Here is a 16,196-nt window from a genome sequence, read left to right as displayed (position 1 = left end):
ACTTTCCCCTCACACGTGGCTTTGATTCACCTTTGCCCACCTGCTGATGGGGTTCTCATGTTGCACGTGTTCTTCACCTTCAGGCTTTCCTGTCCTTGTCACAATTTCCTTTTAGGTGTTTTATCATTAGGGCCTGACTCAGCATTTCAGCAATGAAAGATGAGCGGACAGTGGAGAAGGCAAGCCAGGGGAGGGGCAGAGTGAGCACAGGCATGGGGACGCGAAAGGACAGGGGAACACCGGAGAACTCGGTCATCCGCTTGGGAGCCAGGGAGGAGCTGAGCTGGAAAACCTAGCCTCGGGTCAGAACTGGGCTCCCGTCAATGCCTGGTACGTGGTAACAGAAGGTGCTCAATAGATGTCTACCAAGTTGAATCAAAGGGCATCTCACTGTTTGAGCGTGCTTTAAAAAGCCTTATGGTGTGTCAGATGGAGGACACATTGGGAGAGGCTGTGGTGGAGACCTGTGTTAACAGACTGTCACAATGTTACAGGCGATATCCAAGTCCAAAAGAGATGCTTCTCCCTGTGTGTCCCTGGGGGAGTCCATCAGGTGCATGGTAATCCAGTAGGAAGGCATTGCATTATGCCTACGTTTTCTCTCACTAATCGTGTTCAGCTCTAGCTGGAGACATAGGTATATATAATCTGTTCCTTTCCATTTAAAGAAGTTGGCTACTGATGTAGAAATTGTACATGAACAATCTCAATTTATGAACACCATAATTACCCTGGTGAAAGGACTGGCTGGGAGGGGCATGGCATATTCAGAAATCCTCAAAGCCCTGGAATTGGATCAGGGAGTCCAGCCAGAAACCTCCTCCCCTAACCCCGCCTACCCAGGCCACTGCCCTGGGACAGGCGTCACAGGCAGCACAGCTGGTGCCTCTTCTCCTGTGGGGCCCTGCGCATACCAGCTCTGGGTTTGTTCTTGTTTGGATAACACTCAGAGCTCACTGTCACTAGACTGTGATTGGGTTGAAGGACAGGGTCTCTTCCTCATCTCCCAACTCACCTCGTAGCATAGAGCATGTAATATGTGATGCCTGCAAAGACCAACTGAACATGCACGCATTCACCTGGAATGCCCTGTGATGGCTGGTGTCTGTGTCTGATGAGTTGGTGCCTCGTTCTTCTGGCAAGAGAATCACTTGCCCTGGGGTGGGCATGCAACCTGCACAAGATGACTGGAGATCTCTACCTCCGTTCACAGTGACGGTGCCAATGGTGCTGTGCTGGAAAATGTTTAACAACCAGCTCTTGTGTGGCAGGGGAGGAAGCAGGTGGGAGGAAAAAAAGCCCTGATTTACAGTTCTGCTGATTTCTATGGTGCAAATATTCCCACAAAGGTCAATGTCAAGCCATCTATATGAAATCAATGAAGAAGTTGGGAAGAGATTACCAAGTTACCAGAAATCCCTTTTAAAACACACACAACTCCATCTGCCAGCATGATGGTCTGACTAAGTGGGGAAATCACAGCAAGAATACCTTCACTTTACGTCTGTCTAGCACTGTACAATTTATTTCCCTCATCTTACAATTAAAAAAACCAAGTCCAGGTAAGTTGACTGAGTCACCAAGGTGGTTAGGCCACTGTTCAGAAGCCAAGACTCCAGGCTCCAAGTGTGTGTTACCATAACACCGGGGCAGGATCCTCTGCTCCACGGCCCTAGCACAGTATGTCCACATCAAATATACCCAAAAACAGCCACATGAAAGCTACAAAGGCAGCCATAAGGATGCTAGAAAATAACTGCTCTCCTCAACACTTTCCGTATCATGAACAGTATGATAAAACACTGTATCTACCAAAGAGTTTCTAGGATTTTTCCTTCAAAACAGACCGTGGAATTGGAGAATACTTTTAATGTAATATTTCCCCTCCTTTCCGGAGAACCAGAATAGGACCAGAGAAGGGAGGTCTCAAAATGCTTGACAATGCCTTAGATCCCATCTGGGCCCAAGATAAACTGAAATAGAGAAAAATATAAAAATACTTTTTGCCATTAGGATTCCCTTGCTTTAGAGCTTGTTTTCATAAAACCTATTTCCCCCTTACTTTAAGGATGCTATTTAAAATTTTTTTTTTTTTTTGAGATGGAGTCTCTCTCTGTCGCCCAGGCTGGAGTGCAGTGGCCAGATCTCAGCTCACTGCAAGCTCCGCCTCCTGGGTTTACACCATTCTCCTGCCTCAGCCCCCCGAGTAGCTGGGACTACAGGTGCCCACCACCTCGCCTGGCTAGTTTTTTGTATTTTTTAGTAGAGACGGGGTTTCACCGGGTTAGCCAGGATGGTCTTGATCTCCTGACCTCATGATTCGCCCGTCTCGGCCTCCCAAAGTGCTGAGATTACAGGCTTGAGCCACCGCGCCCGGCCGTGCTATTTAAATTCTATCTCCAGTATGGTGAAACCAAAACCCATAGGCTAAGGCAGTAGTCTTCCAATGTTTTTGATTCCTTAAAAAAAAAAAAAAATTAAATATGCACCATTAGCATATACAACTCTTATACATGTAAAATTTGTATTTTATATAATTTTTAAAATATATAAAATGTCCTATCTGGACATCTATGATATGATACAATATGATGGTGTGATATGAGATGAGATAAAAGGAACATAAATAGAAGCTCTCAGGTTTGTTTTTTCTATACCCCAATGGCTTGCCGTGTTAACCTCCTGGAAATACCGACTGTGCCGTGAAGACCACACACGATCGCCTTATAAAGTTACAAGACACCGAAGTCAAACTTACAACCTAATTTGAAAGCCGTAACTTAAGTCACAAGTGAAATTTAATGCTTCTAAAAACAAATGGGCACCTTGTCTGAGAATTAATTTATTTATAAACCATATGAATAGCTAAGACAACTTGACTTAAGCCAAGCATCCACTCATACAATTCAGTATCACATGTGTATTCCTAAACTTGCTGTTTCTTTAGGGCCACCTGTTTGAAATTTAAAGTGACTAAATTCCCTATTTAAAATGTAAGGTCATTTCTTGTACCAGGGACACAGATTCACAGTAAAAAAGATAGAGACAGAGACACAGACAGAGAGAGAGAGAGACAGAGAGAGAGAGAGAGAGAGACAGAGAGAGGCAGATAGATACATTTAAAAAAGAAATGGATTGTTACTCAAAATATGTGAGGCATGCTATCACCGTTACATTATTCCTGTTAAACACTTAGAACTCCAGTGTCCTTACTTATCACTCTGCATTGAATCAGCTTCATGAGACTGTTTCATTTGGATATTTAACATGCTTACAATCACCAGGTATGCCAGCCACACAGCCTTCACTATTACCAGATGACCTGAGCTAATAACACACTAATGTCATCATTAGACCTCACTCCCAATACCTCCTTCTTTCTCCTAAATAAACAAAAATGTGTTGGCATGAAGGGTTAATTTTGCAATAAGCATCATATGGAAATGTTTAGCCAAGTAAAAGTCCAATTCTAAATAAAATCATTTGACTAGGAATTGGGCCAGAGTGTAACAGTGACTATGAGGAGAAAACATTACGTCTAAACTGAGCTGCAGAGGCAGATAGACAGCTTCCTCGATCCTTCAGATTAAAAACCCTAGAAGCGCATGGTACAACAGAATGGATGACCTTGGCGAGATGACTTCATTTTACAGTTCCTCATGCAGAGCAAGTGGAGGTACCAAAGATTTGTTGTCTTTTTTGGCCAGAGAGGCTGCCAGTAAGACAGAACCGAATATTGCAAAATGGGTAGGCAATGCCCCCACGTGATTTGTGACGGGTGTCCCTCTCCTATCACCCTTCTGCCTTTCTCTACGTTTGAAAGACAGAGTTTCATCCTATCTTTCCTACGCAGACTGCCCCAGTGGTTGTGCAAAGCCATTCTGAAGACTCAGACGGCGTATTTATATTTCTTATTTTATTTTTATTTTTGAGACACAGTCTTGCTCCGTCACCCAGGCTGGAGTGCAGTGGTGCGATCTCAGCTCACTGCAATCTCTGCCTCCCGGGTTCAAGCGATTCTCCTGCCTCAGTCTCCCGAGTAGCTGGGACTACAGGCACCCGCCACCACGCCCAGCTAATTTTTTTTTTAATTTTTAGTAGAGATGGGGTTTACCATGTTGGTCAGGCTGGTCTCAAACTCTGGACCTCAGGTGATCTACCAGCCTTGGCCTCCCAAAGTGCTGGATTACACGCATGAGCCACCGCACCTGGCCCTGAACAGCGTATTTAAAGAGATGACACAAACGCCAGATGAACATGCTGAGCAAGGAACACATAGGAAGGAAACGTGTGAGGCTTTCCCTCCGGTCAGCAGAAAATCCACCCCTTGGGGCTGGGTTTCCAGCATGGCAACCACTGGCTGGACCTGAGGGGGGCAGCTGCCCCCAGGTAAGTTTCCTACACAGTTTATATACAGTTTGTCACTTTCCTCCATGTCCAATGTCACCAGCCCCACTTTACTCCTTTGAGTTCCTGGATTTAAGAGGTGGGAAAAAGGATTTCTTGGCCTGGTCCATGGATAAAAGCAAGGTATTTCATTGCATAATCTCTCATTTCCTATCTTTTCAATAAAATAAAGGTAGGGGTGGGAGACATAGAAAGGAGGAAAAGGGCCGGGCGCGGTGGCTCAAGCCTGTAATCCCAGCACTTTGGGAGGCCGAGACGGGCGGATCACGAGGTCAGGAGATCGAGACCATCCTGGCTAACACGGTGAAACCCCGTCTCTACTAAAAAATACAAAAAACTAGCCGGGCGAAGTGGCGGGCGCCTGTGGTCCCAGCTACTCGGGAGGCTGAGGCAGGAGAATGGCGTGAACCCGGGAGGCGGAGCTTGCAGTGAGCTGAGATCCGGCCACCGCACTCCAGCCTGGGCGACAGAGCCAGACTCAGTCTCAAAAAAAAAAAAGAAAGGAGGAAAAGGGAGAGGAGAGAGAAACAGAGACCATATTAATGTGTCATTTACCAGGAAATTGGACTTCACCGCCACAGTAGAAGAAAAGACTTAGAACACAGACTGGATTCATTTTCTGGGGCTGCCAAAGGACCACAGACTGGGGAATTTAAGTAACAGAAATTGATTGTCTGAGTTTTGGATTCCAGGAACCTGAGATCGGGGTGTTAGCAGGGTTGGTTCCTTCCAAGCATGTGAGGGAGGATCTGTGTCACGGCTCTCTCCCAGCTGCTGGGAGCCAGGTGTTCCTTGGCTTACAGGGGACATTGTCCTCATATCTTCACATCGTCTTCCTCTCTGCATGTCTTTCTCTGTGTCCACATTTCTCCTTTTTATAAAGACACAGGCTTGTGGGATTAGGGCCTACCTTAATGGCCTCATCTTAACTTGATCACCTATGAAGACTCTTGTTTCCAAACAAGTTCACATTCACAAGCACTGGGCTTTGAACATCTTGGAGGGATATAATTCAGCCGTGACACCAAGCATCCAGCTCTTTCCTCTTAGTTCCTTTCCATGAATGACTACAGTATTTGGAATGAGGGTTGACTATGCTCTGCTCAGGTCCTGTAAGGCACAGCCTGAAACACCTTCCTCATCATCCCTGGTCCCGGGTCCTCTGCCACACGCGGCCTGGAAGAGGCAGCCAATCCATCCATCAATCAATAAAAGGTGCTGATGAATTTCACCACACTTGATTTCACAGTGGGCTCACTTTATATTTTCCTTTTCTACTCATTCCAGAAGCTGTTCCTTATTTTGTCCTGTTTTGGTGTTTGGGTTTCATTTTGTATTTTTTCCGGTTTATAAAATACAAGATCATTGTGTAAAACATAAGACATCCAGATAATAAGACAATTTTCTAAAATCATCTCTACTTCCTAAAAACAGCACTCTGACAAGTTTACCTCCAGTCTATATTTATAAAATTGGTATTAGAATGTACCAACAGTTTTGTATTACGCTATTTTTACTTAATAATATTTAGTAAATGTTATCACTAAGTAGTATGTACTTAGTAATAAAAAAGTAAGTAAATGTTATTACTTAATAATATTTAGTAAATGGTTCAAGGGAATAATGACCCAGCTGGGCATCTTTCTATAAAAGATTATGCATGGACAGATTTTTTTTTTCAAATTCAAATTAATAGTTTCTCAAGGCACATTCTGAACAACTGTTCAGGTCAAGACAAAAATAAATCTTGAAGTAAACTGATGGTCACAATTACTGAAATTTCTGAGGGATGGATACTCGGAGCCCATCTACTGACAGAGGGTCAATGGCTGCAAGTTGCTGCTAGGCGCCACTGTATGCATGCCCACTGTCCTGCAGGTGTCTGTGGATGCTTCCTCTGACCTCATTCATTTGCACAGCCTCACAACACAGCAAGGTCATGATGACATTTGATAGGTTCATCTCCTTTGGGTGCCTGGCTGCCTGAATAAACCCATTGAGCCACTTGGTGATGCCAGCATATGCTCCTTCCACCTACTGAACCACCTTTCATCTTGCCAATATCTCATAATTCCCCTCATTCCTCAGCACCTGGCTCGTGATGCTGCTTCACAGGGACGTCGCTGTGCTCTGCACAGGATGGCCGGGCTGTCCTGTTCCCTGTATTCCCTGTGTACCTCCAGTCTAGCCGTCAACTCACTGCTCTACCATGCTGGGTCTACGAGCCTCCTCCACTAGACTGGGTCCCTACCGAGGACAGCAGCTGCACCCCTCTCACCTCTGTTCTCCAGGTGCTGACCCCAGTGCCTGGCCCCCTGGGCTGAGCTTGGGTGCATGTTTGTTAAAGAACGCCTGCTGGGCGGCGACAGGCATTCTGCAGTGAATTAGCATGCACAGGTTTGATCCTAGCAGATGTCTGCTTAACATCATCCTTGGGTGTTAAAATAAAAACTTGCATAGCATTTGACATTTGCTTATTTCAAAGTGTGTTAGAAAAAATGGATTTTGGAATCTCAGCTCTCCTCCTCACTGTCCAGCCTTAGGCAAGTCATCCAACCACTAGGCCTCAGTTAACAGGGGAATTGCCTGTTCGCAGAGTGGTGGTGTTAAGTAAATGAGGTAATGGCTAGGAAAAGTTTAGCACAATGCTTAATACATAGTCACCACATGACAAATGTAGCAAGTGTAATGACTGCTGCTGAAAATAGCTGCCCATTAATGACTGTGCTTCTCTTTTTATTCCATAGCCCCGTGGAGTGGCACCTCAGAAGTCACAGGTTTGAGAGCACATCACTCACTACACTGACCAGCTGGACACATGGCCTCACCTCCAGAGCTTGGCTCCTCAAATGCAGGGCAGGGCTGGGTTGTGCTAAAGTGAAAGGCTCTCCACTCAAAGACTTCCTGGTCTCAGTCTCTGCCCCACCACTTCCTGTGTGGCCCTGGGCAAGTCACTTAAACTCTCTGTGCCTAACTACTCAAAACAGTTCCTGGAACAGCAAGTGCTCAATAAATCCTAGCTGGCTAATAAAAAGGCAGAATCAGGAAGTGTTGTTCCTCTTAGCTTGCACAGATCGTGATTCTTTCATTTTTCTCCTATCATTCCAGTATCATGTACATTCAGATACTTAAATTCTTTAACTTGATAAAGAATGGTCTTTTGTGGTTGTTTGCTTGCTTGTTGTACTATCCATAAAGCTTTACTAAGAGAGGAGAAAACAGAACAAGGTCCATTTATGCCCAAACGTGGGATGGATGGATGGTTCTGTCTTGTTAATGCTGATCAGTATAACATGTGGCAGGTAGCACTCGTTTTGTAAGAGATTATAAGATCTTTAGACAACCAGACTGCAGCCGGGTGTGGTGGCTCACTCCTGTAATCCCAGCACTTTGGAAGGTCGAGGTGGGAGGACCACTTGAGGTCAGGGGTTCAAGACCAGCCTGGGCAACATGGTGAAACCCTGCCTACTAAAAATATAAAAATTAGTTGGGCATGGTTATCCACCCTGAGTCCTTCCAATTACCTCCTCCACCCTGACTCCTTCCGATTACCTACTCCAGCCTGATTCATTTGGATTACCTGTGCTCCACCCTGACTCTTTCCGATTACCTGCTCCACCCTGATTCATTTGGATTACCTGCTCCACCCCGACTCATTCCAATTACCTACTCCACCCTGACTCATTCCAATTACCTACTCCACCCTGACTCATTCGGATTACCTCTGATTACCTGCTCCACCCTGATTCATTCGGATTACCTACTCTGTCATAACCATTTTTCCCACCAAAGCACTCACCCCTGTCACTCTCTTTAAATTAGCCAATAAGAATCGGTTTAGCCTGTGCAGTCTAACCCTAGCCAATAGGGGAAGGACACAGCAGCAGGGGCCATGTGCGTCAGGGATGAGAACCCCTTCCCCTCCCTGGTCCAAGTGTGCACTCACCATTGCTCCATCTGTAAGGGCGCACCCTTCTATAGAAGTAACTTGCCTTGCTGAGAATTAAAAAGAAAATTTTATATTCGAGTGCTATTTCTTTTGCAGCACCGAAACTTTATTAAACAAACCCCTGTCACTTCCCGAGGTCTCCCAGGAGATACACCCCTTAGAACTAGAAAAGAAAACAAGGAAGGTTGCTCTTCGTCAGCTTCTGGAAGCACCCCCACTAGCCCGTCACTGCTGGAAGCGGAGGGGCCTCGTGATGCCGAGCTCTCAGGGTGTGCGACCCCAGGTGAAGGCCGGCTGTGTTTGCCCGTTTCAGCTGTGCAGCGTGGACACACGTCAGAAGTAAAAGGTACCCGCAGGTGACAGGGTCAAAAGAGGACAAGGCTGTCCCAGCAGATAAAACTCCTGGAACCCTTGCTCAGTCCAGGGGGCAGGGTTTTGCCTTTGGGTTAGAATCTTACACCCGCAGGCAGAAGGAGGCCTGGGCGGGTCTGAGAGGCTTTAAATTCCCTTTGTCATGGGTCATGGGTCTTTCAAATGCCTTTCCATCTGACTTGACTCACCAAAGCCACAGTTGTGCAGCTACTTTGAAGCGCAAGATCACCAGTTTTAGGATCTAGTCCACCCACCGCCAGTTACCTGGGAAGGTGATCACCATCTGGGAACTGATACGGATGACTCTTTGGACCTTCCAAAAGGGGACCCAAATTTGAGGCTGTGACCTCCCAGCAGAGGTGGCCAGTAGGTCCTGCCCAACCCTACATTTTGACAGGCTCGAAGGCAGTGATATGAAGGGTTAGGACAGGGGCCACTCAAGGACACTCCCTTTCTGACATCTTAGAGATGAGTAACTAACTACTGGGACAAGTGAAGGAGTCAAAACCTGTTTGGAACTCAAAGAGTGAAAACTCCGCTTAGATTGAAATGAGAAAAAGCAGCCCTGTCATTAATCAGGCGGGGAAGAGAGGCGCAGAGGAAGCCGGCTGCAGAGTTAGCAGAACAAACTGCTTCTCTCAAGGTCATGCAGTGGTTGGAAAAGCCACAGCGATGCTCTCTTTGGGGGATCAACAGCTTTCTTACCGACGTGACACCGCAGACTTCCCTTGTATTTTCATTTGTGGGGTCGGGGGGGTGGCCCACACCCAATTGTTGCCTGGCCAAGTTGACAAACATCAGGAAGCTGCCGCCCTCTTTTCTCACTTCTCGGAGAGTCAGAAAGGCAGCCAGGCAGCACCGGAGAGCTAAGTTCACTTGGTATAAACTTTTAACACATAGTATGAAAGCAGATGATCGCACATGGACGCGGCCAGGATTGCCCTCAGTTACCATAGCGGAGGCTCCTGAGAGGTCACCTTGCCTTCCCTGTGCTGCCGGCCAGGAGGATCTGCAGCTGGTAGGAGTGTCCCCAGCCTGCTGATGGTGGGTTAATATACAGCAATGACAGCAAAATGAAAGTGCTGGCCCAGCACCCACAGCATCATCCTGAGGCCATCAGAATGACAGATGACTTCCCTCGGGGGAGCTCCTAGGCAAAGCAGGGAAGAAGAAGGAAGAAGGAAGAGAAGACGGAAAGCTTGTTTTGTTTTACAACTTGATAATCCAATGTGCAAAAAGTACTTTGTCCATAAGGAGGAGGAAATCCAAATTCAGGCCTCACCTAGCAGGTCGCCTGGCAGTCACACACCTGGAGACAGTTTCCAGTGCTGGCAGAAAAGCAAATCAGTCTGCTAGTGTCTGGGATTAGAATGGCATACACAGGAAAGCACACAAAACCAACAGCTCGCACACCTTTCAGGGCAGAGATTCAGAAACACCAGCCTCTAGTAGGTCTCATGTTGTGACTCATGTGCCAAAGACTGCTCTGTTCCACTAAAGCTTCTGTTCCACACAAGCTTGTCTTGTTAGGTTTTCAGACCTACCTGGTGACACCTTGGTCAATAAGCACATGAACAGACTCAAAATTGAGGTATCCTTGCCCAGAGGAGGGACTAAAAAGCACAAGTCCCCAACCCAGATGGAAGACCTGACTGCCTTTTCGCCCCAAGGCTCTGGCTGGGTGGAATATCTGCTTCCTCTCAGGAAAGCAGATTTGAGATCTCCCATTCTCCGTGGTCGTCAATTTCAGACAGGTTCCAGTAATTACGTGACTTGCTCTGCACTTTCTCCAGCAACTCGGAGCTCCCAGTCCTCTTCCATGCACAGCCCTTGCTGCCACTGTTCCTGATTTGTTCCCAGGCCCTGGTCCCACCTTCCTGGTAGGAGCAGACCAACTTCTGCCAGGCCTCCTGGTCACTGCCAAATCCCTTCTCGAGTAGCAAATCTGAAGTGACTTAGACATCCTGAAGTATGTTACAAATGTCTATTGTTATGCCAGCGAGACACAGATATCACTTTCACCACTACACGCAGTAGTGTTGTAAGAGACAACATAGAGCTTACTCTCCTTTTGCGAACCTTCTACAAATACAGCGGCAAACACTCATCAAGTGTGAGGCGTGGTGGGAGTGGTGAAAAGGAAGTAAACAACTTCCCAAGAGGAAAATCAAAAATTCTAAACCCTTTATTAGAACACGATCAGAAGCCCGGTCAACTCTTCCATCCCCTTTACTTCAAATGTCGCTGAGTGTTTTGAAGTTACCTGTCCAAGTAACGAACCAATAGGAAGAAAGATCAATACACCCTTGCCAATGCCCCTACTCTTCCTCCTTCCATGGACACAGATTCCAATTTCCATCCTAAATGTGATGTACTTTAAGGAATTTCTAAAGCACTTTCAGACAGAGCATCTCATTCTGCATTTTGAAGCGGCCATCGTAATTGGCCCTGTTATTTGGACTCAGAGAGTTTATGTGGCTCACCAAAGGCGATGGATGGAGCCTGTAGCAGGGGAGGCAGAATGTGTAATTTTGCAGGCTGGCACTCCAAATTCTCACTCCCTTCTTGCCACCATGTGGCCTTGCCCATTAAAGGAAGATGTGTAGCTGTGCATCCAACAGCCGTTTAAAACCATAAGCGTCATAGTCCAGGAATATTCAGTGGCAGGCTCCAGTTCATAAAGCCTGTTCACAGCAACACTGAATTTGGAAGCAAGGCACCGGGGCTGGGGGTGTGGGGTGGGGATGGTCAACACTGAATTTGGAAGCACAGCACCAGGGCTGGGGGCTGTAGAATGGGGCTGGTGCCCACTGTGTTTCATTTCACTGGCCCTTTCCAGGACAATTAGGTCATCGGCAATCCTTCCCACCCCCGCCTTTTTTTTTTTTTTAACCCTGACATTAATAGATTCTCCTAATCTTTCTGTTTTGTTTTGAAATCCACAGTGTCAGAAAGGAAAAAAAAAGCCAGTCTTGGCCACCTTTCCCTAGAGATTAAATGGCACATCCTGCTTAGTGGAAAGGCAATGAAATTCTACTCTTCACCTATCTTCTTCTAACTTTCTTCCTTCTTTTTACCTTAAAGAAGCTGGCTCCATCCTCCCTTCCTCCTTCAGCATGCCAAGCCAGCCTGACTTGGCCTTTCCTTTCTACAAATCTAGGCAAAAATAAGACAAAGCAACCCTCTAAAAATCATCCATCGAGATTATATTACTTTGAACTTGTTATTCATGAGGTTGGTTGCTGCCAGTAGAATAAAATTCTCTGCTCGGTGTCTCGGTGTGTCCTGCTGTTACCCAGGCTGTCTTTACTGCTTGTTTTGTCTCTATTTGTCTTTTATATCAGCATGGCCTTTTGCATGAGAGCTTTACCACACCAGGGCTGGTAACCGCTTTGAACTTACTTGTTAACACACCAAGCTCTTAACAAATATTTAATGAGGTAAGAGGCAAAGACATAGCTCTGCTAGACGAAAGCGAACACAGAGATGGAAGGGCTCCGTGTCTCAAGGAAACGTTTTTTTCTGCCTTTTCCTTAGAAAATCAGCTGCAAATGATGAATGCTCATGACTGTCTAAGCTCAGAGTGACTCATACGCCAGAAGACACAATTAAAGGCATGAACAGTTTCTATCTTAAGTCACAGGAAAGCAGAGGAGAGTTACAGCACAGACGCTGCAGAGTCATCTCCTAGTGAAGCTGCTGAATTCGCCGCGAACTGTCTCCTCCTCTGGCTGATCAGTGGCCCAGCAAGGTTTCCTAAACACTCTTCTTACATGGCCTTGGTTACTGTGAAATAATTGACAGAGGAAGTCTGTCAATTATCTAGAGCAAGGAAAAGGAAGCAGGAAGAGAACAGCCCTGCTAGCACCTAGAGGGATACCAGAAACAGAGAATCCTGGCGAGGAGTCTCTCAAACCTGGGGATAGTTTGCACGGGCTTATCACCATAATGTGCCCATGAGCCACCCAGGATCATCACCCTCACTTTCTACCGTATTCTCTTTTCCCAGCAGCCAGGACTGCTCCTCTAGAGGGAGAAATCTTCCCTTCCCGTTTCAGATTGTTTAAAAATGCTTCTACTATTGCTTGGCCCAAAGCCCTAGGAAGCCTTCCTCTGGGAACATAGGCAAAGGTCATTGCTGGGGTGCACCTGGATGGAAGTGCTTCCTCTGGGGAAGAAGGCACAGAGCATCACTGGGTATACCTGGATGGAGATGCTTCTAGACCTTCAGTAAAATTAGACTGCCCACCCTTCATTGCACCCACATTGAGATGCCAGTTGTCTTAGATGGTTAATTCTTGAGTTTCATTTGGAGTTTGTTCTAAATAATTAATTTGTGATGGATACAAATCTGCCTTGCTTTCTGAATTTGTTGCCCATCTTAATTTCCACCAGAAACAGATATGCTAACGCATCCTGGGAAAAATATCTCCACAATCCTGCCATAAACTTAGCATGTCTTTACCATCAATCAAAAGAAAAATATGGTACTCTCGTGGACTCTGATTCCAAATCCTGTTTCTTATTTCTTAACTCCAAACGCGAAATGCAATTCTTAACCATCCACTTGAAATTTGTGTAGGGGTTATGGCAGTACAAACATACAGGATTTCACATTGCAAACTAACAGATTTTGAAATCTCCATAGGTGCATGCGAGTCACATAAATGCAGGTTTCAATGAAAAGCGTAATCAGTATTGCTTTGTTAAGTTTAAATTCTGCTTAAATAGAGACCAACTGCTAGAGGGTAAAAAGACGTTTAAAATTATAAACATCTTTTAAATCTCAGTCGACTATCTCCTTTCACTTGATTACAAAAGCTCATCTCTCTTTAAACAGCTACAGTTCCTGTCCAAATCATCTCCTACTGTCTCTGCACTGTTTGGACAAGCTTTTCCTTTTTATATACCACCGTAGAAGCGTACATACTAGGAGACCATTGTTAAGTGATGTCTATGACAAGGAAAAGTACACTGCATCATATTGGATTGAATTGGTGGTTGTACCCAACAGGCCACAGACAAATAGACTAAAGTTGCTGTTTTACAATGATAATTCAAACTTAGGATCTTATGAAGACTTTCAAGACATATTTCTGTAAAGCATTATAATACAAGACATGGAAGGTCTTGCACTCAAACTATATCTGAAATAGTATCAGGCATATCTGTAAGTTCTGAGCTGGTGAAAAAAGTCATAAATAAGGATATGTCTATGACTTTTTTTCCTTACAAGTTAGTATTCTGAAGTTTGACAACTAAGACTGGATCAGTGGTAATCCACTTGGATAATTATACATAGCTTGAATTGTTTTGATTCAAATTCAAATTTGATCATTTTATTTAAATGGTATCAAAAATATATCAATAATTTTGGACTCTTGGCATAATCTTAGATAGATGATATTTAATAGCCAAATTTTTTAAAAGCTCATATTTTGAAATATATTCACACCTACATATATCATTATTAATATCACACTGCGTTCTCTACTTTTGAGAATAGGTATAGGCTTAAGGCTAATCAATACCAACAGCAAAATGCATTTCTAGATGTCCCAATATACTCATTCATCTTTTCAATTGTTGAAACTCAGGCCAGTCAAATTAGTCATGTTTGAAATGGCCTAGCATAATCAAACATACAGACACATACACACACACAAGTGAGTGTACTTAAAAGTGGAGAAATAGGAGTAGAGTTGTGAATTGTATCAATGTCAATTTTCTGGTTGGAATATGCTATTTCAGTTGTGCAAGATGCTACCATAGGGAGAAACCGGTCAAGGAGTGTACAGGATTTCTCAGTATTATTTGTTACAGCTTCATGTGAATCCATTATCTTAAAATAAAAAGCTGAAGAAAAAAGGCAAAGAAGAAAACAATATAGTATACTGCCACTCGTTTTTTAAAAAATATATGTATGTATATGTATCTATCTATATAGACATACACACAGAAAGATGCACATGCATTTACAAGTATAAGAGCTGTATGTATGCTATTCCTATAAGGATAACTAAGAAAGCATTAATACTGATTGGTTCTGAGGATAACTAAAGAAACTAATAGAATGCGTATTTACTTTTCGTCGTATACCTGTCTGTGGCTGTTGAATTTTGAGCTACTGGCATTATTCATTCAAAAATAATTTTGGGGGTTTGAGAACAAAATAGCCATTTCAAACCTAAAACAAACAAAAGCAAAACAAAAAAACAGCTCAGCATGCAATGAAAGCCTAGTGAATCCATATCAAGAGCTGTAATTCTGATACACACATCCACAATAAAGACGAAAATATAGAATCTTAAGTATCTTACGGCTTGAGATGCAATAGGACAGTCTGCAGTTGATCTTCCGGAAAAGCTGCTTGTTAATTGGCCAGAGGAGGAGAGTGAAGAGCTGAACGGTGTTGATGATTAGCCCCGAGGCAATGAAGACGTAGCAGAAGACCAGGTGACACAGGAACTGAGACTTCAGCAGTCCCGCGAGGTCCATGGTGTGTGGACGCTCTTATTCAGAAATAAATAAATACCCACAGTCCAAGATTTCCAGAAGGAAGAAAGATCCAGGACTCAGGAAGGCGTCTAAAACACAAACAAATAGGAAATGTTAGCAAAAACACGATGTGCTTTTAGAGTCAGAAAAAAACGTGCTCTGAAAAGAAAAATATACACTTGAGGTTAAACTCACTGTGCGTTAGTTGATTTATCTTTATTTTGCCAACATTGATGTAGTGCTTACTTCCTGTCGAGCACAGTCTAAGCCCTTTAACAATAATCCTTTCATTCTCCCAATATCCTCTGAGGTTGGTACTTTGATTACAGATGAGGAAATTGAGGCCTGGAAGGTGGAGCCACTCGGCCAGGGTTCACCGCTTCCCAGCTGGGCAGTAGCTGAGCCAGCCATGGGGCCCTGGGTCCCACTTGACTGATGGCTGCCCACAGGACAGGCCACAAATCCGGCTTCCCCTCCTGCTGCCATCGCGGCCTGAGCCCCATTCTCTCACCCCCAGCCCCATGCCATCTCCCTTCTCTCATTCACCTCCTCCAGATCCCTGCTCACCCCTCACTTCCAGCAGGACTGCCCTGAAGTCAAGCCTGCCCTGACAAGGACGAGGACACACCCAGAGTGGGCGCCACCCCTCAAGCACCCAGGACTAGGGAGGCAGTGACTTGAAAACCACCGCTGTTTCTCCAGCACATGAGGGCCATCATTGGCACAGGGTGGGAGCTTAATTTTAAAAAATATTTGTAGAATGATTTAGCGAAGGTAGACAAGGGCTCAATTTTGAGGATATCAGTAAATACAAATAACTATGAAGGTACGAAAACTACCCCCACCACACCCTGGTCACACACACACAGACACACACACACACCACACACACACAGACACACACACACACCACACACACACACACCACACACACACACACACACACACCACACACACACACACACACACA

At 45.0% G+C, this 16,196-nt stretch overlaps 1 protein-coding gene across 1 annotated transcript in view; it reads right to left on the bottom strand.

Moving 5' to 3' along the window:
• Nucleotides 1-16,196, bottom strand: part of AGPAT4 (1-acylglycerol-3-phosphate O-acyltransferase 4) — a 142,182-nt gene that overhangs the window by 82,726 nt on the left and 43,260 nt on the right. Inside the window, exon 2 of the mRNA XM_025383628.1 lies at nucleotides 15,049-15,315. Within this exon, the coding sequence (XP_025239413.1) occupies nucleotides 15,049-15,226 (178 nt within the window). The 5' untranslated portion in view covers nucleotides 15,227-15,315. The remainder of the gene's footprint in view (nucleotides 1-15,048; nucleotides 15,316-16,196) is intronic.

This window comes from Theropithecus gelada, chromosome 4, assembly GCF_003255815.1.
Source record: "Theropithecus gelada isolate Dixy chromosome 4, Tgel_1.0, whole genome shotgun sequence".
Classification (NCBI taxonomy): domain Eukaryota; kingdom Metazoa; phylum Chordata; class Mammalia; order Primates; family Cercopithecidae; genus Theropithecus; species Theropithecus gelada.
The sequence above is the reverse complement of the archived record's forward strand: the minus strand, read 5'-3'. Positions and strand labels throughout refer to the sequence as shown.